Source organism: Leptidea sinapis, chromosome Z (assembly GCF_905404315.1).
Source record: "Leptidea sinapis chromosome Z, ilLepSina1.1, whole genome shotgun sequence".
In the NCBI taxonomy this organism is placed as follows: Eukaryota; Metazoa; Arthropoda; class Insecta; order Lepidoptera; family Pieridae; genus Leptidea; species Leptidea sinapis.
In genome coordinates, this window is record NC_066312.1 from 26,313,019 (window position 1) to 26,341,014 (window position 27,996).

At 35.1% G+C, this 27,996-nt stretch overlaps 2 protein-coding genes across 4 annotated transcripts; one reads left to right on the top strand and one right to left on the bottom strand.

Annotated features, from left to right (window-relative positions):
- The first annotated feature begins 1,595 nt into the window (after positions 1–1,595).
- On the top strand, positions 1,596–20,058 carry LOC126978459 (uncharacterized). Of its 2 annotated transcripts, none has more exons than XM_050827271.1 (10): positions 1,596–1,719; positions 2,595–2,732; positions 3,984–4,165; positions 4,613–4,804; positions 5,770–5,906; positions 11,414–11,668; positions 13,562–13,693; positions 14,955–15,056; positions 15,668–15,840; positions 16,589–20,058. In XM_050827271.1, the coding sequence occupies exons 2-10, from the start codon at positions 2,605–2,607 to the stop codon at positions 17,436–17,438; spliced, it is 2,151 nt and encodes a 716-aa protein (XP_050683228.1). In that variant the 5' UTR covers positions 1,596–1,719; positions 2,595–2,604; the 3' UTR covers positions 17,439–20,058. The 2 variants fall into 2 exon arrangements, with proteins under 2 accessions (XP_050683228.1, XP_050683227.1); XM_050827270.1 differs by lacking the exon at positions 1,596–1,719 and adding an exon at positions 2,177–2,357.
- LOC126978488 (uncharacterized) lies at positions 20,045–27,699 on the bottom strand. Of its 2 annotated transcripts, XM_050827320.1 has the most exons (6): positions 27,571–27,699; positions 26,297–26,356; positions 25,740–25,912; positions 23,669–23,771; positions 21,356–21,543; positions 20,045–20,174 (listed from the first exon to the last, which is right to left on the bottom strand). In XM_050827320.1, the coding sequence occupies exons 2-6, from the start codon at positions 26,354–26,356 to the stop codon at positions 20,081–20,083; spliced, it is 618 nt and encodes a 205-aa protein (XP_050683277.1). In that variant the 5' UTR covers positions 27,571–27,699; the 3' UTR covers positions 20,045–20,080. The 2 variants fall into 2 exon arrangements, with proteins under 2 accessions (XP_050683277.1, XP_050683276.1); XM_050827319.1 differs by lacking the exon at positions 27,571–27,699 and having other exon boundaries at positions 26,297–26,522.
- Between the last annotated feature and the right edge of the window lie 297 nt (positions 27,700–27,996).

Here is a 27,996-nt window from a genome sequence, read left to right on the forward strand (position 1 = left end):
AAATATTTATAATGTTGGGCCCACGGAATAGGGGCCGCTGCACTCTTTGAGGGATTGACTTCAATCCGCCATTTTCTGAACCAGTCTCCTAGTTCATTAACGGTGGCCTGAAGCACTCTTATATGAGTCGTGAGGCACTCCCGAGTGGCGCTATAATAAAGAGCCGTGTCGTCCGCATATTGTGCAATTTGCACATTCTGAGGCTTCGGGAGGTCACTCGTGAAGAGTGAGAAGAGGGTCGGGGACAGAACTGAGCCCTGAGGCACTCCCGACCTGATGGCGTGGATAACGTGCCTTCTACTCGATAGCGGAAGCTTCGATCAGTAAGGTAGGCTCGTATGATGCGCACGAGCTTGTCTGGCATACCCAGTTCATACAGCTTAAAGATTAAACCGTTATGCCATCCCTCTTCGAAAGCTTTCGCGACATCGAGAAATACGGCCGCTGTAACTGTACGGTATTGGATTCGTTTGAGAATATACTCAGTGAGTCGGTGGGCTTGTTGGGGACACGAGTGAGCAGTCCTGAAACCAAACTGATGGTCGGGTATCATGTTCTGCTCCGCGATATAATATTTGAGGCGCGCGAGAATCAGACATTCGTATAGTTTACCTAAAGAGTTAATTAAACTAATGGGTCTATAACTACTGGGACAAGTTTTACGTTTACCAGGCTTCGGAATACCGATAACAATGGATTCCTTGCATTGTTCGGGGAACGCGCAATGTAATAGCAGTATATTAAAAACGGTTACTAATAAATTAATGAGTGTGGGAGGCAGGATTTTAAGAACCCTGTTATTTATAGAGTCGGGCCCCGGGTCTTTTTGGAGTGAAGCTCCCTAATAATTCCTTTCACCTCTATACTAGAGGTGGGTTGTATTGGCTCGCCTGATGGGTTAAGAGAGATGCAACGTTCAACTTCACAGTTTACTTCATTAACATGGGCTGGGTCGGTAGCTGCGTTCGGGGTGCACTGGCTCTCGAGAGCAAGGCACTCCGCCTTGTCCTCGTCATCGAGGGCCGGCAGCAGTCCCGGTCTATCCAAAGGAGGCATTACTGTAGAGCGTGTAGATTACTGAGATGTTCTTGTCTCTGGCATGACTTGTTTGTCTATATTGTCTATGGACAAGGAAAAAAAAGCGCGGGAACTCTTGGTTGCTTAGGTAGGATAATATACTTCTTATAACGTATATGAGATTTATATTTCAGTATTATATCATAAAAGTTTATTATTATTAAACTCACCCGGGGTTTAAGCTTTATGTTCATTGGAACAAGAATATTATCAATAAAAGACTTGGCTTCGGCCTTTCATGCGAACCTATATGTATATGAAGAAAATGAAACATGAAGAACACGAAATACTACTTTTATGTGAAATTGTACTATTTATGTTTGAAGATGATATAAAGACTTAGCTTGACTTTGAACAAGCTGTGTAAAGTGAAGACTGAAGAATAGAAAAATAAAAATAAGACTTGGCTGTATGGGCTTTTGACCCCTTTGCCTGTCCAGATGGACGAACAGAACCAAAAAAAAAAAATGTCTATGCTCTATGATATGTGAATCCCGGGCAAAAATTTTATTATTTTTCAAGTCTCAAGTAATGTTAAGCCAACAAGTTTCATGGATTGGATGGATGCAGTGGCCAGTGGCAGTGTTAGACTAAAAATATTATTTGGTTTTGCGTTAGACTCAAACTTCAAAGATAAAAGAAGTAAGTATTTATTATAATAATATTAATATATTGGTTCCTGGTCAATCTTTTTTTACTCAACCGTGATACTACCTTTGTAATAATAAAACTCATTTTAATATAAATATCTGGCCGACCGAGCCTTGCTCGGATCTTTAAGAATATAGATTTTTTTAAAAATTGAAACCAAGCTAGATCGATTTCTCGCCCCCGAAACTACCTGTATACTAAATTTCATTAAAATCGTTGGAGCCGTTTCCGAGATTCAGATTATATATATATATATATATATATAATCTATATACAAGAATTGCTCATTTATAGATAGAAGATGAACCAGAACAATGAATTGTTAATTGGTTAGTGTCAACTGATCACTGAGTAGGTACATTTTATCGACAATGATTCGATCTGCCGTGAATCTGTCACTGTCTGATCTTAAAATACTCTCTCTCTCTATGTTTTTTTGTCATATTTTGTGTTATCCAAAATAAATAATAATTTCATCAGCTTCAAAGTTCAAAATATGTATACCTAGATAAGTATCTAGGTATACATACTATCTAAGTAGATAGTAGATACTTGCACTTTACCACTGCAACTGTGATTTTAGCTAAGCGCAACGAAATAAAAATATTCCATTTACTCATACCAAATAGGTAGGTACAAACTCAATAATAAATATACACTGAATATTGTACAAATTTGTACAAAGGAAAGTGTATTATATATTATATTATAAGATATTATACCTATGCACTAATGTTAATTGTTTAATTTTCAAAATTTCACTAAAGACAGTATGATAATAAGAATTTGTGTTTGCTAGGTATCATTACATTCTATACAATTATATACCAATAATTCTACTATTAATAATTATAATGTTGATCTAGATTCTAAAGGATGTCTTCCAACACCGATCAGGAGAGTACCAGCACAGATCAATTAGTGGATGATAAATTAATTAATTTGACGCCAGTGGATATACAACAAGAGTATTTTGAAAATTTAGATAGTTGCGACTGGGTTAAGTAAGTGTATTTGATATAAATTGCTTCCAGGTTTATAAGTATTTGTGTAGACTAGTTTTTCAAATACCTGTGGCTTTATTTAATATAAACTTATCTCAATATCCAATGGATTACTGCAATGAGTCATATATTTGTTTATTAAAGTCCATAGTTGATGTATATATATCATTGAGCAAAACATAATAAGTAAGTATAATATTTTATACACCTTTGCTTAAGATCTTTCAAATTGTGTTAATCATTATATATACATTCTTAGTTTATGCAATTCTCAATGAATGTGTATGGGGTTCACTTGATGGTATTTTATTACTGCCATTCATAATGAAAGTGATCACACTGTCTCATGGTTACTTCACAATCCATGTTTAAATCCCCTAATATTGTAATTCTGTCTAGCCTAAATCAGGGTGCAGCATGTTGTACCATTATTTTTATGACTTGTTTGATTCAACATTGAAGTGTCAGGAACCTATAAAATCCTGAATTTCCGAAAATATCTCACGGATATATGTAGTGAATATCTAATAGACATAATCAAATAAATAAGAGAGATAATAAAAAATCAAGACGGACAAAAAATAACAATACTAAATCACAAATTTGTTTCAATTGTCTAAATAAATGTCTTAACTTGTGTTAAATTATTACAATGGTGGGAAGGAGCATACACATAGGGCTAGTTATAAAATGACACTTCACTACACATTAACTATAATCTATACATAAAATTCTCATGTCACAATGTTAGTTACCTTACTCCTCCAAAACACCTTTACTGATTTTTACCAAATTTCATATGCATATTCAGTAGGTCTGAGATTCGGCTACTATCCATTTTTCATCTCCCTAAATGTTAAGGGTAGTAGTCCACCCCAAAACTTCTTTTTTAATTTTTTGTATTTTTTTTAATTTTTTTTTTATTATGAATGCTAAAGCATTGAAAAATACATACAAATTTAAATTATTGCCCTTCTACGATCTACAACTATTTTTGTATCACGATTTTTATATTATTCTGTTTTTTATTTTTTTTAATATTAAAATTTTAATATTTTTTTTAATATGTTATATGGCAATATGACATTTGGTGGGTCAGATAGTATATTATATAATTATGAATTTAAGTATGCTCCAGATTATTGAATATCTGCTGTTTGTGCTAATATCTATAAGTGTTTGAATTGAGAAACTCTTTAGGCATAAATTTAAATCTCTAATATCTTTTTCATTCATATTTATATATTTTAGGTATGAGCTTCATAATAAAGGACATTTAATAAAAAACATAGCATTTGCATTGTTTGGAGCACCAAGTGACACAGAAGATTTGTTACTAATATCTAATGATGAGGAAGAAAATAACTTGGCAGGGTATACATCCAGACAAAAGGAGCAAGTTATGAATGTGTACGAGCAGATCTATGATCAAAGTATAATAATTAATATTTCTATATTTATAAAGAGGATTAATATATGGGTCACTTGATCATAGCTATTGCACCACCAACACTTTTAAATACATAGCCTTTTATTTTTAGTGAAAAATACATGTCTATGTTTCTATGCAATACTATATTATATATATACTATACTATATATCTTAGACTATAACACACACACAAAAAGCACATTCCATAGCCTATTTCATAATTATTTGAAGTAAAATATTAGGTATTACTGGTATTTGACATAAGTACGGCTTTGTGATAGTTAAATTAAATTATGAACACACTGTTAATACATTCATAGTTTTAATCATCACAATCTAATCATACAGCTGGACTAACAAGCTTACAAACTTTTTATTTATTACTTCATACTTGAACATTTTTAATAGCTCCCACCTTTTGAGAATTATTTATATAATTTTATTTCAGGAAAATATTCAAAGAATAATGAGGATATTGTCATGTCAATATTACTGATAGTCTGTGTGAGGCCTAAACCACTACCATTTTACAAATTATCACCCTCAGATTATTGGGTAGACTTACACAAGAGAAATGATGTTGATATTTGGTGTACAGCTGTTTTTCGAGTGAGAAAATGTACTCCAACAACAAGTGACGGTAAGATTTTGTCAATAACCAAATTTTATTAGAGATTACTAATTAAGTTATTGTTATTTGTTGATGACAAATAGTGTGAGTGTTCAGCAGTGTAAATTCAGTCAAATTTCAAAATCGTAACTAACAATAAACTCTAAAATTGTAATATAATTCTGACATATCTCCAATTTTATGTCAAGAATTACCTACAAATCTAAAAGTATTGCTGTTTTTGTCCTACCTTTTGGGAAAGGGCCGCTACAATTTAAGATTGAGATAGAATCCCAAGTATTTGTATGGTGATGATGAGATAGAGCTGTACACCCAACCCCACAGAGTATCTGAGAGCTTACAATTGCTATTACAACCAACATACTCCCCAAGAATTAATAAAAAACCTCGTCCAAAGCATGCCATGAAGTATTGTAGCAGTTATTTTGGCCAGTAGAAGACACACTCGATACTAATTTTTTATTTTAATGTTTAGTAAATAAAGGAAAAAGTCAATTGCATGTGAATTAAAAAACCGAAAACATATGACCAACACACGGGTGCGTGGTGGAAGTCAACATTTAATAATAATAAAAATTCAAATTCTATCCAGCCATTTAAAAGCCATTCATTGACTTGCACACTGGCAAGAAATAAATATAGAATGATATATATTTCAACATGCAACACAGAGCAGCTCGAATTGTCGGAGACCCACTGCTCTGTGAACGGCTGGATCACTTGGTAATATGTAGAGACATCGCTTCATTGTATGTCTTCTACTGCATTTATCACGGGGAGTGTTCCGAAGAGCTGTTTCACCTGATTCCTGCCGCCAAATTCCACCTTCGCACGTGACGCCGTGTTGAAGGAGAATGGTGGTGATCACTTAACACCGGGTGACCCGTACGCTCGTTTGTCCTCAAACATATGTCCTCATATAACATATACCTCATGTCATAAAAAAATAATAATAATTTGTTTATTTGTTACAGCCACATGTTGTAAAGTGTTCATTGATGATAATGCGAGAGTGTATCAAGATTGGCAGTCATTCTTGACAAATAATACTTTTCCGAAATGTGTAATAGTTGCACCTGAGAATGGTGAATATAAAGGAATGCTAGTTGAGGTATTTAATAATAATTTTGGTCATTTGAGATAATTCTGATGCCAGACTAATTAATCAATTCATTATTTTTAAGTGGTCTCTCTCTTCTGGGATAAATTGTATATCTTAGTTTATCTGTTCAACTGTGGCTGTTAGCTAAGAGCGCTGGGGCGTATATCGAAGGTCGTGAGTTTGAATCCCACATCATCGATAAGTTTTGGTAAAAATGAAATTTAAATAGACAGTTGAATCTCATTAATTGTAAATCTTGACAACAATATGCAGTGCTTATATTCCCCCTTATTCATAATAATCTGCTAACTTAAAGCATTGCTTATTCTCACTCTGTCTTCTTCTATTGACTTAAGTCAGAATGAGAAAAAACACTTATAAGCGGCTGTTTAAAGTTAGCGGACCATTATGAATAAGGAGGAATGGGTTTAAGACTTCATATTGTGAAGAAAAGGTTTTCAAACTCTGTAAAGTATCAATAACATTACAGCCCACACAGCAGAACAATACCCCAGAATCAATGTTAATGCAGGGTTCTAATATAGTATATATATAAAATAGTGGAGAATCATATACTCTACTATAATGATGACCTTCAAAAGCCAGTCTAAGCATGTAATAAATGGAAAAGTTGAATCTCAAATACATTGTTCATAATAACTATATTAATAATTTTGCCTTGTATTGTAAATTTAAAGCGGAATTTTTACTTGTACCTAGTGTTTTCACTTTAACAATTTTGAAACTATGTAATATGCAGGAATTTATAGCTAGCATCCAGCTAGTACAAGGGTATTTATTTAATTAATGTACAAAAACGATTACAAAGTAAAACATGTGAAATATAAAAATAAAAATCTTATCACTATAAAATTGTAAATGCGACATTGTTGTAACAGTGCGGTATTGCAAAAATTGTAGGCATACGAGTGGCTTGCTTGAGAGTAATAAAGTGAACATCTGTTAATAAATCATTGCTGAAAGTACCATGCACAATCATGTGTAGGATAGACATGTCAGCAATTTCTCGCCTGCATTTAAGAGTTTGAAATTTAAAATATACAGCGGTCCTCATACACAGGTATGACTCGTCTCAATCCCATTCTCATACATAATTTTCTAATGAATCGCTTTTGAACTGTTTCTATACTATCTTTGTCAGCTTTGTAAATGGGTGCCCAGACTGAGGAACAGTACTCAAGTTGCTGTCTTACTAGTGAGGTGTAAAGTATCTTTAGCGAATCTATATGCTTGAATGGTTTTGAGGTGCGCATCATAAATCCTAGCATCCTACTTGCTTTTTTCACTATGGTTTCATAATGATGTTTAAAACTTAATGATGAATCGAACCACACACCTAAATCACGTACAACACCAACTAAACTGGTACCATCTATGGAATAGTTACAATTTATTGTTTTCCTTTTTTTCGTGAAGAATAAATTGACATTTTTTTATATTTACTGACATGTCGTTAGTTTTACACCATTCATTTAGAGTATTAACGTTATCCTGAAGTAAATAGCAATCTTCGATTCTTGATATCTGGGTGTATAATTTAATATCATCAGCATAAGCATTTATAATATAGCATAATTTACATGTCATAATATCAAGAAGGTCTAAATTAACAGGTCTATCAACAGGTCCTAAATTTGAGCCCTGAGGAACCCCGGAAGTGGGTTCAAAAGGAATAGATTCAAAACCATACATTGCAACTATCTGGGAACGATTCATGAGATAACTATGTAACCAACGATGAAGATTACCATTAAACCTAAGTGTTCTAGCTTGTTTAAGAGAATAAAATGTTTGACCCGATCGAAAGCTTTAGAAAAATCAATGTACACTAAGTCACTTGGGATTTACTATTAAAGGATTGACATAAGTAATTTGAATATGTTAACAGATTGGATGCAGTAGACTTACCACTGACAAAGCCATGTTGAACCGGATTAAGTCTATGCTTGAAATGATTATAGAGTGAATTATAAACCATACTCTCAAATATTTTTGCAAAACAGTTTAATATACTAATAGGCCGGTAGTTTGTTGCGTCAGTTTTGTCACCTGCTTTATGTATGGGAGTGATTTTAGCAATTTTCCATAGATCAGGAAAAACTCCTTCACTTAGTGATTTGTTTATAATAATTGTCAACGGTACTTTCCGAGACGACGCACACATCTTAATAAATATTGGTGGTATCATATCTGATCCACTACCTTTGTTAATGTCAATTTTGTTGATGTGCTTATACACTTCATATTCAGAAAATTTAATTGAACATATTGAGTAACTGGAACTTGGAAAATCTGGATTATACGCTGTAGTTGAGTTATTAGATTTGTAAACAGATGAGAAGTATTCAGCAAAAAGATTCGATATATCATTTCCAGAGCTAGCAGTTTAATTCAAATATCTAATTGACTTAGGCAGAACATTGGTTCATCAATAATTTTGAGCGAGGGGTAGGCTTTAAATCGATGATGATATTTACTTTGCTCTTTCAATGTCTTAATTAGTGGTTTGGAAAACCATGTAGGATGTCGAGTACTTTTACGTGATGCAGAAGGCGTATTCTTATTAATTATATCCCAGAGATTGTTATAGAAAAAATCTACGAAATCATTGCATTGTAATGAATCAGCACTGAACCAATCAATGTCACCTATTTCTGTGATACATTTCGCGTAGTCAGTTTTTCTAAAATTTAATATAGGAAAAAGTGTGTTCTCTCTTAAGTGCTTGGATAAATCTATAGTAAAATCAATTGGTGGATGAAATTTATCTTCTGGTCTGCTTATAGGAACAGTGCAAGTCACATTAATTACATTCAGATCTGTAAGTTTTAATTCAAGAACATTATTACAGCAATTTGTAATTTTATTATATTGCATTAAGTTAGTTTTGTTCATAAAATCATTAAGGAAATGTAACCTATCGTTGTTCTTGAGAGCAATGTTCGTATGATAGCTTTGCCATATAGTATCGGGTATATTGAAATCACCCATGATCATAGTTTTAATAGTAGGTGATGATGAAACTATTTGAGTACATTTGTTTAAGAATTGTTTAAATACAGCAAATCGAATATATGCAGGTATGTAAACCACGCAAAGATTAATAATAAAACTATTTATACGGAGACCACAGATCTTCAAAATCAGTTTCGTTAACGTTTAAAAGTTCGTAGTTTATATATTTTGATAAAGCAATTACCACTCCACCTCCATGATCTTTGTTATGCTTTTTCAAGAAATTCGAATCCCTATCACGCCTTATTACTCGATATCTAGCATCAAAAATTTCTGAAGAAAATACAGCATCAGTTAGCCATGTCTCACATAAACATATTACATCAAAGTCAGTAGGTACATAATATAGTGTTAAAAATATCTACACATTTAGTATTCATACCTCTAATATTTTGCAAATAGACTCTCAGACCCATAGTTGTAAGATGAACTAAAAAAACCCTTGACATAAAAAATAAACTAATATTCATAAACTATTTTATCTAAAGATTGAGAAGATTTTATGAGGATATAGCGGGAATTTTCGTCCTTTCTTACATAGATGTGACCATCGCGAATCCACACAAACTTATATTTACTCTCCTTTGCCTTCAGCCGAGCAGCAGCGTGGAGAGACTTGTTCGCAGGTGACAGATGTTCAGCGACATATATAGGCGATCTATCTCCACCAATGCCCACGACGTTCGTGTTGAGTTTATTAGAGGGATTTGATTTATTATACCGAGACACGGCAGAGAGAAATTCATCGCGGCGCCTAGGGCTCGTCAATTTAGCCACGATTGTTCGCGGTTTCTTGTTGTCTTTATTAATTTTGGCAACTCTGGTAACTTTCATAACATCGTAATCTTCAAGCTTCAATGATACAGTGGTTGCAATCTGCTATATTATGCTTACCAAATTCTCAGATTTGGACTCATTAACACCGTGTATCTCAATGTTACATTCCCTCAACTGCTGTTCTAAAAATCTTACTGTCTCATTTAGTCTACTGATTTCCGCAATATTTTTATTAATAAGCTCATCATGACGTTGACTGTCAAGCACTAACTTTTCAACTTTGATGTTGAAATCATCATATTTATCACTCAGAAATGTAACAGAGGTTTGATGTTCTTTCAGCCGCCCTTCCAGTGGCGATATTACTGTCGTCATTTGAGCTAAAATCATCTGCGGTAGTTCCTTCTTCATAGCTTGGACTATCTCATTTTTAAGTCTCGTCAATTGAGCATCGGAAATAAATTGTAATAATACGACGGCTTCATTATTAGTTTCATTAATAAACGACGGACTGCCACTATCTTGCGCTATCTTAATGGGTGTACTTGAATTATCGCCACCGCGCTTGGCTTTAGCAGTGCAATCTGGGCATAACCATTCCTCTGCAATTCTCGACTGTGGCAAGGTTTTGTTACTATTGTAGTTCACGCAGGTTTGATGGAAGCAGTTTTTACACTTGGGGCATTTTACCCACGGTTTAGTACGTCTTATTTCATCACTACACCCTGCACAGGTCATAGAATTTTTTTGCGAATAATGTAAATATTAAAAATAATAAAAGAAGAGAAAAAAACGATAGTAACACTATATTAAATCTTAATATATATAAATCTCGTGTCACAATGTTTGTCCTCAATGGACTCCTAAACTAATGAACGGATTTTAATGAGGATTACTTCATGGAGTGCAGTTTAGTCCAACTTAAGAGATAGGATAGTTTTTATTTCGATTTGGGACCCAATATTTGTTTTGTTTGGACATATTTTCTGTGAGAGTATTTTTGACGCGCGGTTTGACAGTTCTGCTGTGAAACAATTTCATTATAACAACAAGGAGCATATTATTATGTTACAATGAAAAATTATTGACAAATTCATCAAAAACGGTATTTTATTTATTATGTACAGAACAACGTCTGTCTGGTCAGCTAGTATTACTGTAGATTTGAACCTGGGGCGCCGCAATATTAGTCTGCTTAAAGACCACAGAGCTATGCGTTATCTAGCATTTAGTATGAAATATACAATGTAAATTTATCTGTGTCTTGATTAGAGCTCAAACGTCATAAACACGAATGTTAGTTTATCCAGTTTGAAAGTACCCTCCACTTATACAGATTCACTTTATGTGTATTTGCGCACAAATCCACTTATTTTATTAAATGTGGCACTTGTTAATCCACACAACAGCACGCTAAGTTAGAAAAAAAGGTGTTCGGACTTAAGCAATTTAAGTGCAAGTTTTATTTAAAATATTTGTGGGTTAACACTATAAGTTGGAGATTGGATAATGTTCTATCTTGTTAGTAGAAGCTATTTTAGACAAATACAGATTTTTAGTGCTTCAGTCTCTTTTTAATGACTTATTAAATGATCCCATCATTACTCACTATTCATTATTAAAACCTTCCATTCTTCCATCAGCACACACTGCGAGTTATAAATACACAAATTCAAATTGAGAAACAGATTTTTAAATTGCAGGGAACTGAAGAGTTTGTTGTGAAACTTACTGTGAGCCCGTCTGCTTCTTTAGGCCTATCAGCTGTAGTGCTAAGCTCAGCAGACACAATGAGTACTATGGCTTCGATTGGAGCTCTTGGGGTGCTCGGTGCCTCTGTATTCACCCCAGTAGGCCCCATATTGTTAGGTGGAGCTGCAGTTGCAACAGTTGGTAGTGCAGTATATGGTATTGTACGTTCTTCAATGCATCTTCATGATCGTCGAATTCATAAACAGGTATTTTTATAATATCATTAAAATAACTAGATTGCAAAGTAGATTATAGTGATCTGTGTGATATGAGGCTTTAAATTCTATTAAACATATTTGGTATGATCTATATTAACAATCAATAACTTGATAAAGAAATTAGATAATCATATCATATGTTTTCTCTTAGATAATAGTTTATATGTCTAGATTGAGCCTCTTGCTGTAAGAGAACACATGACAGGACACATTTATTACTTAAGCGTGCATGACAGCTAAGCCTTATACTCGCGATACGTCAGTCACTTTATTTTAGTGTGCGTGCGTTGCCTGAAAATAGAGGTTAATAGTTCGCCGTGTTCACAGCTGTCAGTCTCTCTAGACGTGAATAATGTTCTACGAAGTCTCCCGCGACCGAGTTTCCCACACACACTAATAAATAAACTAATAATTTTCCGTTGTCGTACTGTCGTCCTTTTGGAATATGGTCACACCGGAACTATATGAAATTAGTTCTTGACATATCCTAAGTTTCTACTTGCTAGGGCATTTATTACTATGAATTCAATTTAATTCGAAAATCGCAAATGATAAAAATCCACTATGAAAATGGTGGATGTTTTAAGGTACATTTTGTAAAATCCAGGATATTCAACTTAATCGTCCAAATGAGTCCGCTATTAAGAATTTAAATTGACTATTTGGTTCAGATCTGACAATGGCATCCATGAGAGAACCTTACATTTGCTGTACATACGTATAGCAAAGTGGATGATAAATTTACGAATAACTCAATACCGCGCCAACCGATTTCGATGATTATTTTTTTATTGGAAAGGAAATATACTTCAAAGATAGTTTGGTGAGAGTTTGGTTAGGTTCTGATTACGGTATCCATGACAAAGTAAAGGAACTCTGAAATTTTTAGGAGCACATTATCGATACTCGGCCGAATTTTTTTTATGCTATCCGGATATTTAAGTCATCTACCATAACATAGTTATGGTCAGGTTATTGTCGTAGTCGAATATGATGATAAATGGGACTCCTTACCGACTTACAGTAAGGGTGCGATCTCGGGCAGAATTTCTGTCTGTAATCAAATTGCAAAGCGCTTACGTTCATTGCTGCATTGAAAAATTTAGTATATCTACACATATTTAGACAAATTGTTAGTTAGTGTACTTCAAATTCACTAAAACTACAAAAATAAAAAAAGAATACAAAAAACAACCGACTTCAAAAATACTATTCCAAAACAATAGATATAATATGCACTAAAAAGTATAAAAGTAATTGCGTATTTTTATACAATCTAATTCTAATCAATTCAATCAAATAATTATTGTAATTTTTGGAGTTCGTGTCATGCAAGATAGGTTTGTATCTACATACATAGTTATAGGTGAGATGTGTTTGAGTCGAGAGGAGGCGAGAGCGGGTCGCGGCGGAAGGACACCGGTTCCAAAAATAACAATAATCGTAACTAGAATTAGACTAATTAATTAGATTGTATATAGATACGTTATTATTTTTATACTTTTTAGTGCATATTATATCTATTGTTTTGGAATAGTGTTTTTGTAGTCAGGTGTTTTTTTGATAAAATATTTTTTTGTGTTGTTGTTCTACAATGTATTTTTTGCCGTCTTGATGATGTGTAAACGGTTATGTGGCTCACTATATGTTCGATTCTTTTTTGCCAAAATACCTTGTGAAGCTTTAGACCATATTGTCACTGTGATGGGCATATATTGCCGCTTAATATCAAATGACCACACTGCTCATGCCCTCACATAGTTATAAATATAGAAATAAGTAAACCTTCATATAGTCACAACTCACAGTTCCACAATATAGAATTAAGTTATTTATTAAGCTGACCGCATCGATAAAGAGAACTTATATTTGAAATTTCAGAGTATAAGTCCGTTGAAGGCTGAAGCACGTGGTAGTTGGTTGAACATAGCAGGTTCCAGTATCGGTCTCGGTGCGGGTGCTGCTTCCAGTCTTCTAGCTAAGTCTGCTGCTGCAGGCACTAACCTAACTACGGTAACTAACTATGTATATACTCCAGATGAAATATCACAATTGCAGCAAAACCTCCCATAGACACGCAAAACTGCCCTTTTGTTCTCTGGGGCGCAAAAAGAATAGTGGATTACCAATATGACAGCGGTCATCAAAGAGATCTTACCCCGAGAGGATACATGCTCTGCCACACTTCGGAAATTCCTTCCCGAGAAATCTCGGTCAGCTAACCCGTATTCTGGGGAGCGCACAAAATCGCACAAACGGAATTAATATGGAATTTTGCAACATTATAGGAATTCACTCCAATTTTAATGACGACCCCCACAACCTTGAGACCTCGCAATTGTCCTCGTTAATACTTACGGAGATGCAGATATCTCGACCGAGCAACACATATTTAAAATATCCTTCGTACAAAATTGAGCATAAGTTTTTATTATTTTGCGTTTGTAAGGGATCCTCCCTTACATCTCTGATCTGATGTCGCCGTTTCGACAATTTGTGGGTAGGAACATGTCTACTCTATGGCTGCGCGTTGATGTTGAAGATAGCGTCTGCATCTACGCGTGTTTCTACAGGTCCCATAGTGGTAACGTAGAAACGGATAATCTCACGGGATGTGTTCTCATGGCAATTCGCGATGTGCTTGCACAGATCCCTTTCGCAGAAATAGCAACAGCTTGGGTGACTTCAACGGGTATAATGCCGAGTGGCTTGGTTTACGCAGCACCGACTACGTAGGGCGAAATGTGCATAGTTTTGCATTGCAGTATGGTCTGGCCCAAATGGTTTTGTCGTCAACACAGCTCCCAGACGTGGAATGTCACATGCCGTGCAAAACTTTTGTTGTATCACCGCTCTTTGAGAACACTTCCCTTAATGCCTCGCCTAGTACTGATGAATTCAACTTTCCTTATGTCGCCACAATTTAAGATGTCATTCCCACCATCTGGATGTCTGGCGCTCCTCCAAAGTGCTGGTTCTAAGAAAATTTCGTCCACGTACAAACTATGGAATGCTCTCTCTTGTGCGGTGTTTCCAGGACAAAACGACATGAGTGCCTTAAAAAAACTGTACACATCTTTTAAAGGATCGACAACGCTCCTGTGATTCCTCTGTTATTGCAGGAGATTGTGTGCGGCGGTTATCACTTACTATCAGGTACGAGTTACCTACGTTCTTTTGTCTATATTATAAACAGTTTTTGATACCTTTAAATGTTTTTACATTATTAAATTTATTTAATTCACGAAATGAATATTGTTTATTTTTTCTGTAGGTTGGCAAAGCTCTTACGGCGTCTGTTGAAATTCTACGACATGCAAACCTGTTAACTGGAAGCATGGGTGTTATTAATAGTATTGTACACTTCGCTACAAATGTAAGAAGTTTTTAATTATTTATGGTTGACTGAAAGTATATTCATATAATAGAACAAAAGTAAAAAATATAGAAGATAAATTTAACCCCTATTTTACCTATTATAGATTGATAGAAACTTTAAAACAAAATTCTTAAATATCTGTTTTGATAGGCGTTATGAAAATATAAGTACTACATGATATCGAAATACCTCAACTTGGAAAATATTCATCTTGTGCCACTAAACTTTGTGATTGTTGTGAAAAAATGGACGAAGTCGTGTGGTTCATTCAGTCCCATGGTAAATCCAAAAACCATCCGCCAATTTCCTGTCCCTTTATTACTATGTATCGAAAATTGGGATACCCAAAAAAAATTGAATTTAACCAAATTATTTGCATTCATTCAGTTTGAACTGTTATATAATTTTTTTAACTTTAGTATGTAAATTTAGGTAAATAATTTTGATTGTTTGTACTTTGCAGTAACGTTACTGAAAAATTGTTTGTAACTTTGACTAATAAATAAAAGTATGTGCCCTCCGTTACACGGTTACGTTGATGAGTTTTGATTGTTGAGTCAAATATGTTGAATTGACGGTACTATTTAGTAATAATATTTTGTTCACAGTACAATAAACATGGCGAGAAACCCACGAAACTTGAGCTGCTCCAGTTCTCAACGGCCACTTTATTCTTCTTTCAAGCTGCGATTTTGAATCGGACAGCACAAAACATTATCGAAGATGCACAAACGAAAACCATAAACGAGTATCGGGCTTCGCTTAGGAGCAACAGACACAGGTATATTTTTAAGTTGTAAAAAAAACAAAAATGTTTTGCAGTGGCAGCAATGGTATAAATATGAACATACGTAGTAGTGGATGTGACCTTAAATCAGGGGCAATGGTCTTTCAAATCAAATAAAATATTACGTACTTGCTATGAAACTAGCAGAAATATGAATGCCAGAAAAAATAGCAAATTATAGATCTAATAAATATACTTACCGCATTGGATTCTTCGACTTTTTGTTCGGGTTTAAAAGTAGAAATGGACACATTGAAAATTAGAACAGTTTTTGTTACGAGTTCCAGAGTGGAACTATTCACAATATGGTCGACATTCGCTTGAAATCGTTAAAATAAAAATGGGTCCCCCATGACTAAACCGACTTACAGAAAAGAGCACGTGTTGAAGCTTGCCTTTACTCATGTTGAACCGGCACATACATACGTGGGGCACTCAGAAATTTGTACGAAACTAAAATATACCTTATATGGATATAATTATTTTATTAAACCTTTTAAAGTACAGTAAAACCAGCATTCGAAACATATATTACAGTGAAATTCGTTTTGACGTTAATAATTTTTACAATATGAGAATAGAAAATAAATCGTTTGTTTTTTTATTTACTTGTGCTATGTTAACCCTTAAAAGTTGATTCTTCTTCATAACGTTTAATATTGGAAAGCGCTAAAAATGTTCTCATAAGTGTTTGCGCACAGTAACAAAAAATCGTATTTACATTGTAAAAAACTGTTTTCAGGAAAATATTTGACAAACTAAGCGCTGAATCTCGACGAGTACAAGGCTCGATACAGGGCAATACTGAAGTTATAAAGGGTATAAAAATAATCAGTAACAAGGATCAGTTCTTCAGCAGTGTTCTGAGAATCAACAAAGACGTGAACGAGCATAAGTTGAGAATATCTATGACATCTGACGGTCGGGTCAATTTAAACCAAGCGTACAAAATTGATCCCGCGGATTTGACTACCTTGAGTAAGGAAGGTAGAGCCGAGCTTTTCTCGACTGTTCCATCGTCTCCAGTTAATGCGCCAAATGTCCCGACTAAACTAACTCCTCAGGCAGCAGGTAACATTTACAACGCAGAGGAAGAGAACAAGAGAGGGGACAATATATTTGTAGGAATACGTCCAGAAGAGGTTTTGAGGATCGGCTTGCATTTGGTACGTGTTAGTGCGTCGGGGGCTAAGTCTGTGGCGTCCCTCTTGGAAGATCTCAGTCAAGAAGCCCACGCAAATGTCATGACGGTCGTGCTTAATTTAATCTCAAAGTTAATACCGGAAGAAATAGCGAAATTGAGGCTTCTTAGTCCTGATGAAGATCTTATAACACAAGTGGTTAAATTTATGTTACATTATTTAAAAAATAAAAGGCCTTTTGGATCGCCGTGTGCACATAATGATAACAGCCTAGTGATTGTGTTAGCGGAGTTCTTTCAAGACGGTTTGGTAAAACAGGAGACAATACTGATATTGAAGGACCGTTTGCTACGTTGGATAGATTCGGAATTAGAACGATATAGAAAATGTTTTCCAAACAAGGAAATAATGATATGTGAGGCGTGCAACGGGCTGCGTTACAAATACTGATCATGTACTAATGTCAAATACTAGATGCCTGCGGGCCAATTATATGTGTGAAATGAATTTGAATATATTTTCACATTTGAGAATGTGTGAAACTTAAATATTATATATCTGCCATCACAAAACATTATAGAATACTAAATTAGACGCTCTTTGAAGACACTTTCGCGCTAATTGTTGGTACAGCTTGGACTTACAACACAGACATTATTTCGTACTAAATGTGTTAATAAGTTCCGACGGAGATCCACCTCCGGACTAGCCACACACATAGTAGCCGTGACGTGCCGAACTTTGCGGCATTAAATTTTAAATCTCAGTTATAGTAGTCAAAATAAAAACTAGATCATCGGAGGGGATCGTCACCTACCAACAAATATTTCGCGTGCTGATCCGTTGCTGTCTTCTAATTAAGAACTGTTTCCGGTCTCTGTTCTAATCCCAAGCTAGGGAATTTCACTACACGGACATGCCCACAGGCAAGTTTACAGACATGCTCGACGGGCGTCGCTACTATAGGTCAGTGCAATGTTTACTAGCGTAGGGCCGTTGCAGTAAGTCTGGCAGATATGACTGTTGCACGTCCGTGCGAACTCGTTTTGTCTGTGGAGGCACGGACATGTCTGTACGTATGTGGTATAACATTACTGATCTGAACAAACATAACTGATGATGATGGTGAACATATGGCGACTGACATACCCGGCCCAACTGCTCGTAGGCATGTCCGTGCAGTGACTGCCTCGCTTTAACGACCCTTGCTACACCAAAGACGATATTCATATTATAAATTATTAAGACGCTGTCACTATTTAGTATTAATATAGTCGCAGGCACCGAGTTTTGATATTAGGATCTATACACCTGTTACAAAAGTTGAATCATAAATAGATCTGTAAAATCACAGACATATCATTATATTTTTATTATAATAATAATCGATATTTTTATGAAATTTTTACAAATATTGAAGAATATTCGTAAAAATATTTATTTATCAGGCTTTTATAAATGCTGTTTTTTTTATAAATTATCATCTTAAAGTTACTTATTATTTAGATGATATTGGCGATTTAGTAACATGGGCCTTTGTATACGTTTAATATTGCCTTTTATTAGATAATAGTTTACTAAAAATAGTTACGCACTATTTTAAAAATAGTGCACATGAGTTGAACTCATTGTGATTGCGCGTACTTCAAAATTCCAGAGAGGCCATCTAGATTGCCTAAAACTATGTGATAAGATTTACACTTTTTCATGTATAATGTTGCTATATATATTTGAAATTCTATTTTGAAAACTGTTTACAAGCTTAAGTATTGTAAAATGTATTTTTTTAATATGTTTGCATATACTTTTCTTCCAAAAAGTATACGCAAACAAATTACAACTTCGTAATGATGTAACAACTAGGCCGAAACTGTCATATATGTTACATTCGTTTGATATTGTATATTTTGACGAAAAATAAAACCAATTTATACAGTATGGCTGGTGAGACACTAACGACATTTAAGCAGAGTACACGGTCCGCGATTCTCATTCTAATTGTGTAGTAAAATTAGGGATCTATTCAACAAATTTTGCTATAAATAAATGAAGTGTGGAAACATCACCGCTTTTAAGCGCAAGCGCCAACAGGTCCGTGTACCCGCCTTTCCGATTTCTACGTCCAAGCCCTGCAATTTGCGTTTAACCGTGTATCGTTAAGCAAACGTTGTGTAATTTTGGTTTTGTTCGTCGTATCATAATATTATACAAGCTCACAAGTTTTATTAACTGTACGATATAAAATACGTGCCGTTGAGAAGAGGCCTTACAGTATGTTTTGATATCAGATCAGGGATCCTGATATCACAATTATACAAAACACAAATCTAAAAATACTATTTACGATTTAGGAACATATTTTATAAAAGAATGTTACAAAATTCACTTATAAAGAAAGTATATAATATATGAATTACTTTATTACGTAAATATTTAAGTGTTTGCTAAGTAAGTAAAATACTTAAAAAGAGTAGGTAAACACACACGAGGTGAACCATTAAAAAAAAACAACCAGTTACTTATATTTCAAATTCATGCCGCGGTCTTATGAGACTCAATAGCATTACGAATAAAGTAGCGTACTTGCCTTGGTGTCAACCTCGTGCAATGCGTAATGACAGTAATTGTTAGATATGAGAAATCCATTGAGTCGATTACATAATATTATCTCAATTATTTAAAAAAAAATAGGTGGTATATATTGGTATTCATTTTTATTACGAGCCTTGAAAATAAAGATAGATCTATCTTTCACTATTTTAAGGGATTCTGGAAATTGCCCTTCATTTAAGCATGTATTAATGTATGCATGTCGCGAAGTGGAACTCGTTGAATTAAGTATATGTGAAGATTTTTTCTTAATAGCATGAATAAAAATATAATTATATTATTTGAATTAAATAAAGTTGCTTAGTTACATTGATTGTTCTTCCCAATGCGAGCTTCTTGGATACTTGGAGCGTATGCATGCTTATTTTCGATGGAAATATAATATGGACTTAAGTTCTGTAGGTAAACCCTTATAATTACCTAATAGTCTTAAGAAAACCAATAAATGATATTTCAAAAATGTTCTTTTATTTAGTCATTATTTACAACGCATCGGACATAGATGTAGTTTCCATTTCGATTTTATTTTCTTCGGAAAGAGGTGGACTGTATTCGAAGAATTTTGCGATGAAATACCTGGAAATGAAAGTTCGTGTTAAAATCTAGGAAATAAAGTACATGCCATTACTGAGTACAGCAGCGTGCGTCGTGGCAAAAGTTTTGGCGGCAAAATAAACGTCATGCTATTTGCCGTAGGACCAATTATGTCAATTCCTACTTATATGGTGTCATTAATTGTTTATTTTCAAATCAAAAACTTTTTTGATGTTGTTATTTATCACATACCAGTAGTAAACATAGCGATAAAAAGAGACAATAACAAAATCGAAAGCTAGGCAGTAAGCCTGGCCAGTCTAGATATAGGGAATCGTTCGTGTATGGCATCGTGTATGGCACAAGGAGCTTCTCGCAAAACTTCCATCATTTGGGCTTTTCGGGGGTTAATACAAGTGGACCACCAGTTTCCTCACTTCCTCTGGGCGCAGCATACAGGTCGTAGTCGACGGTTAATGCTCAAACCCGAAGCCTGTGAACGCTGGAGTTCCCCAAGGCTGTGTGCTATTTCCTATACTGTTACTTTCTTCTGTATACCTATCAATATCAATGACATGTTGGACGCCTCCAACATGTAGTATGTTGTATGATGTTAGTATATTATGCTTTTACAACATGATCCCAGAAAATCTACTAAATGAATGTGTTACGAGTGAATGAATGAATATTTTTTTTCCTTAATGAATGTTCTTAAATAATGTATCAAACTTTTTTGTATGATATTATATTGTAACGATATTTCATTTAAATAAAATGAAGCCAGTTCTTCTCAGTTCTGAGGAGAACATTTTCGAATTGGTGGCAGCGTAAAGTTTGGTGATTTCAAATCCTATTTTAAATAAAAATATTCGAATTTGAATGAGCTCCCATGTGCGCTGCTTCTAGGACGATACGAAATTGGTACCTTAACAAAAGCGCGTAAACCTTCCTTAAAGGTCGCCGACACTCCTGTGATTCCTTTGATCTTGCAAGAGAATCTGGGAGGCGGTGATCACATAACACCAAGTGACCCGTACGCTCCTTTTTCCTGCTGGATTCCATTAAAAAGTGGCTACTTAGGAGGGCTACTATAACAAAAATAAGTGACACGATCAAATTATTATTTAAATAACTCGCTTTTGAAGTCCTTTTATTATGTAGTTTACGCGATTGGAATATTCACTGTCTCTAATAAATAAAAGAATAATAAAACTAGTTATAACCAGATTAAGATCTCCACGGTGATGAGAAGACATGCAGATATAGTTTGTAGAATTATTCGTACTGGTTCGGCACCACCTCTTGAGATTGCTGACAGGATTGCATCGCTTGCGTCTGAGGTGGCCTCCAATGCTGTCACTAGCAGGGCGGGTGCTGCCAACCAACGAGCACCCCGTTGCCACCACGATTGCTGTCAAACGGAGGTACAATTAGCTATATAGATAGGTTCCTAACCAATTTGGCCACATGAGGCTTCAAACGGCTAAGCATCCGTCACTGTAAAAGTTCAGAAAAACACGCTATTACGTCTGTCTTCCAGGGGGGAGATTTCTAGCTTCTTCCACCAGTTTTTCCTATGTGCTCTGTCAAACCTGGCCTGTTTAAGACATCCTTGACCTGATCGTGGAATGTAGTCAAGCCTAGCTTAACCTCAAACTTCCTCTACAGTTTATTTTAAACTAGGTAACTATCTCTTTTAAAACATTCATTTTGCAAATGCTTTTCTTTTAGATGTTTTTGATTTCTTTGGCAAAATCGCATTTTCACAGAAAACCGAGAGTAGCGTTATGTTTCGCATAGCTTAGTCTCGAGGACCGGAGCCCATCCCCCTACCGTCCCTCCACCACAATATGACAGCTGTATTCGAAGAGATTTCACCCCAGGAGGGCACTAGGTAGGTACAGGTGAATCCATCCCTGAGAATTCTCGTTCGGACTACCCATCGTATTCTGGGGAGGGCACAGAACTAGCATATATGAGGAAAAACGACGCATCGACACTACGGCACCCCGCCCCATCCTAAATGCGGACTTTTGAAATATTAGGGGAATCCACTCAAATTTAAATGACGTCCACCACTACCATGTCTTCCAGGGGGGAGATTTCTAGCTTCTTCCACCAGTTTTTCCTATGTGTTCTGTCAAACCTGGCCTGTTTAAGACATCCTTGACCTGATCGTGGAATGTAGTCAAGCCTAGCTTAACCTCAAACTTCCTCTACAGTTTATTTACAGTTTGTTTTTACTTACGAAGACGCAGATATTTCGACCGAGCTTTGCCTGCGCGTATTCCTTGAGAACGGGTCCCATAGTGCTGACGAAGAAACGAATCATCTCATGAGCTGGGAAATCTCTAACATGCATTGCTATGTGGAGAATAGTTTTGGAGTTGCCGTAAACACGAGCCATGCTGGTTTCTCTCGGGAAATCGTTGACCGGTGCCGGAAGAAAATTGTGTTTTCTATCGATTTCTTAAGGTCGCGGAATAGTCAGAGAATGCCCAGAAAACTAAAAGACTTAATTGCGCGTTTACCACAAAAAAAACTATTTGTCGTATAACCGCTTTTAGACTATAGTTCCCTTAATAACGTAACGTAATTTACGTATAAAATGTAACGGGTAAATAAAACTGAGTCTCGGTATCGTGAGTGATTGCCGATTCCGCGGTCATCTAGAAGGCCTAGCCAAATTGGGTATCATAAATAGAACAATGCTATTATACTTCAAGCTCACCCACAATTCTCTCTCTCTTCCGGCCACATTAATAAGGAGTAAGTACCTATTACTATCATCTTTGGTCTGGCGAACCCCAGTATCAAATCAACAACCCCAGTATCACGGGTAGTGTTCCGAAGAGCAGTTTGACCTGATTACTGCCGCCTAATTCCACCTTCGCACGACACGCCACAAATTTCGATAACATCCCCACTTCTCTCTACATGTGTCCACCAGGGGGAGGCTCCTTTGCACAGCAAGCCAACTAGATTATGGGTACCACATCGGCGCCTATTTCTGTCTGTCTTTCGGTCTGAAGGGCGCGTAGCTAGTGAAATTACTAGGCAAATGAGACTTAAAGTCTCAAGGTGACGAGCGTAATTTAATAATTATACGGCACTATATTTAGTGCCGCTCATAATTTTTCGGTTTTTCAAGAATCCTGAGCGGCACTGCATTGTAATGGGCAGGGCGTACGAATACCATCAGCTGAACGTCCTGCTCGTCTCGTCCCTTAATTTTATAAAAAAAAGATATGTGACGTTCCTCTATAGTGCTATTCAAGGAACTTCTGGCAGGTGAAACCAAACTGTAAAATGAGCATCCTGGCACTGTGTTTCCAGAACGATACGACAAAAACAACGTTCTAAAAGGCCGGGAATGCTTTTGTGTTTTATCTGGTGTGGCAAGACAATGTGGGCGACACACAAATAGAAAAGCTGTAATGTTTTCCAAAAGTTAGATAATAGAAAAATAATACCCTTCATAAATAGTAAACTTTGCAAGTAAAATTTTTGATCGAACGAAACCTTGACATAGTTACCTTCGACATAACAGCAATAAGCAGCAATAACGATGAAATTGCAGTAACGAATGCACTCAACCTTCCGTACCCCATTACTATCCGTATTGTTGGCTTTGTTATTCTGTAATGATAAAACATATTGAGGTGTCATAAAGACCTGTAAAAAGTATTTAGCCATGTAGGTAAAACCAGTTTGTAGGTATTATACATTGTATGTAATATTTTACTTAAAATCTGGCAGTGCAATGTAGTAAAATTATGTATTTTAAATAAATCTAAAAAAAATGAATGGCGGTCGGATGACTGCAGGCGGGGTGCGGGGAAGGGGTCGCTCAAAGCTGAGTGCGCGACTCGAACGCATGATGCAAGAGCATGTAAATATTGTCTAAACTGTTTTGAGTGCATTTATAGATTTGAGGTCAACTGTCGGTATGTATAATTTATTTACATCGTTAATTAAAAATTATTGCATTATTATCTAAAAAATATTTTTTTTCGTTTTGTTTTATTTCTGGTATATTAACAATATTTTATGTATAAATAAAAAAATTAAACTATTTTCTATACTTGTTTTGATTAAATTTTCCATGAGTTCCTTTCGCAAAAAATACGAAATAGCAGTTTTATTGGCAAGAAAAGTGGCAAGTGTTGAACTATTTCGAAATCTAGACTAAATGGGCCATCTTTTAAAAAAACTTGCCATAGGTAGTGTAGTACATTTTTTTTCCAACTTAGAGTGCCAAAGTTGACTGACATAAATTTTATAAACCATAACTCGTCAAAATTTAATTTATTTTACTTAGTTAACAATTATTATTACTTTCATTTGTGGTTACCATCAATAGCACTGTTATTTGAGATAACATTATTAAAAAAATCACTGGAAAATTGTGAAAATTGCGATCACAGTACCTAAAAATGCGACAAAGGTGTCAAATTTTTAACACCTTAACCTTTAATTTTTAATAAAAATGTCTATCATCGCTTGACTAAGTGACATAGATTTTTTTTCTTATTTTTTTCATAACTGGTGTACCTTGGCCTCTCGCCCGGTACCAGGTTATCGTTGAGTTTTGGGACACCCTGTATATTTATATAATCAATTACATAGATTAGTAGTTATTTGCTTTTCTTTTTGTTTAATAAGAATGGGAAAGTTTGTGAGTGTGTGTGTATGTTTGTTACGTCTTCACGCACAAACTACTGAATGTATTTAAATGAAATTTTACAATAATAAAGCTTAATAATTTTACTCAAAAATCCTACCAATATAATGAATAGGAATGTTTGTGAGTGTTTGTGTGTGTGTCCGTAGGAGTTATAAAAATGTATATTATAATGTATATCGGCGCAAAAACTACAACACACTATAAAAACGAAAATTATAAGATTTATTAAAATTTTGGTAATATACAGGAACGAGTGTGCTGCAATGCGTAGTGCAGGACAGCGTGTGATGTCATGTGATACATTGCATAGTATTCGCATGATACAGCCAGGCTCAAGCGATGGAAGACCACTGGCGAATGTCCCTTGGCTATGAATCTGTGTATCGGTGACATGGTGAAATCTTACGAACATAACGGAACATGACACGATGTTAAACTACAATGTGTTTACGTTTGAATTGCATTTTATGAAATATTTTGATTTTTTTTTTATTTTCATGTTTAATTGATCCAACTGTGTACCACTGGCTCTGAGCGCTACAAAGTGGAAACTGCATTTGCTGCTTATCCTGGCGTGATGCGTAGCGTCTACAGAACAGGCGTGGAGTTCCAATTTACATACATTACACAGTTGTTCGAACACTTATTTCTGGAGAACAGCTAAACGGCTGGAATTTTTGTTAATAATAGGAAGCCAAATTTTATGTGAGTGTGTTATGCAATGTTATATTAACCCGAAAAATGAAAAGACGTTTCCGTGGTCGTGGTTGTCTTAGAAAAAACGGTCAAACACTAAAAGCAATTTATATTGCAAAACAACGTTTGCCGGGTCAGCTAGTTCAAAATATTTAGGCTAAACATAATCGTACCTATACTACCATTTTGTGTTGTGAATAAAAATGCAATAGGCAAAAACTAACCGTCTTGCAAGACTGACTTTATTGAGTTTTTGGGACACTTCTTCATCATCTAGCTCCAATTCAACAGGTTGAGAAGCGAAGGCACACGCTGACATGGAAACTCCCAACAGAGCAACAAGCAATGCTCTCAATTTAACTCTAACTCCCTGTTGACTTTCCCTCGGTGCTTCTTGCTGAAAAAAGTTAATTTCTCCCACTTCATGTCAACGCCTTGCTTAGCAGAAAAGTTAAAAAAAATCCTTCTAATCTTTCGGAATTTTTGCGTGCAGAATCTAGGTGATTGACGTTTACTTATAACGAGCCTTGGCATTAGCTAGCATAATATAATGATATTTCGCAGGACACATTATCAGATACTGCCACTTCACGCATCGTTGCGAGAGTTTTAACAACCTTATTAGTCGCACAACTGGCAGGAACATCCGTCTCTGTTTTTATCAATGCTTTGTGTATTCTGGAGAAAATCATTTGTTCGCTATTTGCTTGCTTGGCTATTTCTAATTTATACTGAAATACTACGTCAATAATATATAACTTCAGTAAATAAAATTACTTACCGTGCCATTCTCATGTTTCATTCGTAGGATTTCTAAAAGGGCGTTGCTCTCTGTCTCCATCTGTTTAGCGGATATCTTATAGGGCTCACTGAACGTATTATATTATGTCCTCCATTAGTTGTTATTTCAATAGGAAAAATGAAATTTTAATTGTTCATGGCGCCGAAGAAATATGATTTGTTTTGGCATTTTCAGACATTTTATGACATACCTTATAGTCTTGTGTTATTCGACGAATAAATTTATCTTGCCACGATAAAAAAGTTATTATTAAGAAATATTACGGTCAAATAACCAAAATAATTAGTCCTACTATTTATTACTTATAGCCAACTAAGGAAATAAAGATAATAAAACTTTACTTCACTTTTGATTCGGTCAAGATAGGCAGTTATTTTAAATCCTATTTTGAATGAAAATATTTGAATTGAATTCACATCCTGAATGTCCGTATCTACAACTATGTCATTCATATATTCCAAATTTTGTGTCTCCGCTGCGCTCCAACTAGATACTACACAATCTAAGAACAAAAGCTTTCTTTATTACTCAACTATTATATGCTTGTTTGCGTGGCATCTAGACACTAAATGGCATCTTTAAAATTATGTAACATACGCTTCGTGTTATTTTACATTGAAATTAATACTGAACATATTTGATCCCAGTGCCTTTCTTATTTCTTGTAGTATTATTTTTTAAATCTTCTACTACGCAACCCAGCATTTTAGTTTCAACTATTTGCAAAGTCTAACAGAACATGTGGCACGTTAACAATGTTGTTCGAGACTGGCTCGAGTACGCCCATTTGGGCTTAGTATTAGATGCCGTAATTTGCGGCTACGCCTGCGATTTCTAGTTGTCCCAGTAGAGACTAATCCTTAATGAGAATTAAGAATAACGAAGATATAATTAAGAAGAACTTAAGGAGAATGAAATAATCTTCCATAGACCGGTTATTGAAATGCGTGAGCCGGGAAATAAAAAAAATATCAACCGAATGCCAATTTCAGATTGTGATTGTATATAAGAATTGTCCGCTAATCATACCTAAGACTTCTGGAATTTAATACTTAATAATTTCGTATTACGTTTGTGTAAAGCGAAATAAATTAGACTCAGGAAGTAATTACAACTGAACAGAACCAAAGTAGACAATACGTTGTTTTAAATTAGTAACATAGCTTGTTTTCATTTTGTTCGAAGTCGATATTTTGCTAAGTAAAAATTATTTATTTTATAATTACACATTATAATATATAGGTATGACTCACGTGTTTACAAGCAGCTCAATTATAACGTAATTACCGTTGCATTGGTGTTTTTAGTTATTAGTACAAAAACAATTAAATGTGGTAAAATTGGCTGAGACATTTTATGACGAGTACAGAATGAATTGTGAGGTGAGACAATGGGGGTTCTTCGTGTCCTCGGCTCTTCAACCGAGTTAGTCATCGATTCGATTGTAAATTTTGCGTTCAGATTTCGAATCGAATAAAACGATTATACTCTGCCAACGCAATATTTCGGTGCATAGTATTGCCGACTACTTATAGAGTTTAGATTAGAAAAACAACTGAATCTAACTCTTTGAAAGCAGTGTAGGTACACTCAGCTCATGTGCCACACAGAAATACGAGATACGACGAGATGACGAGGTTAATAGAGAAAAAACATAAGGTATTATTCTTTGCGGACGA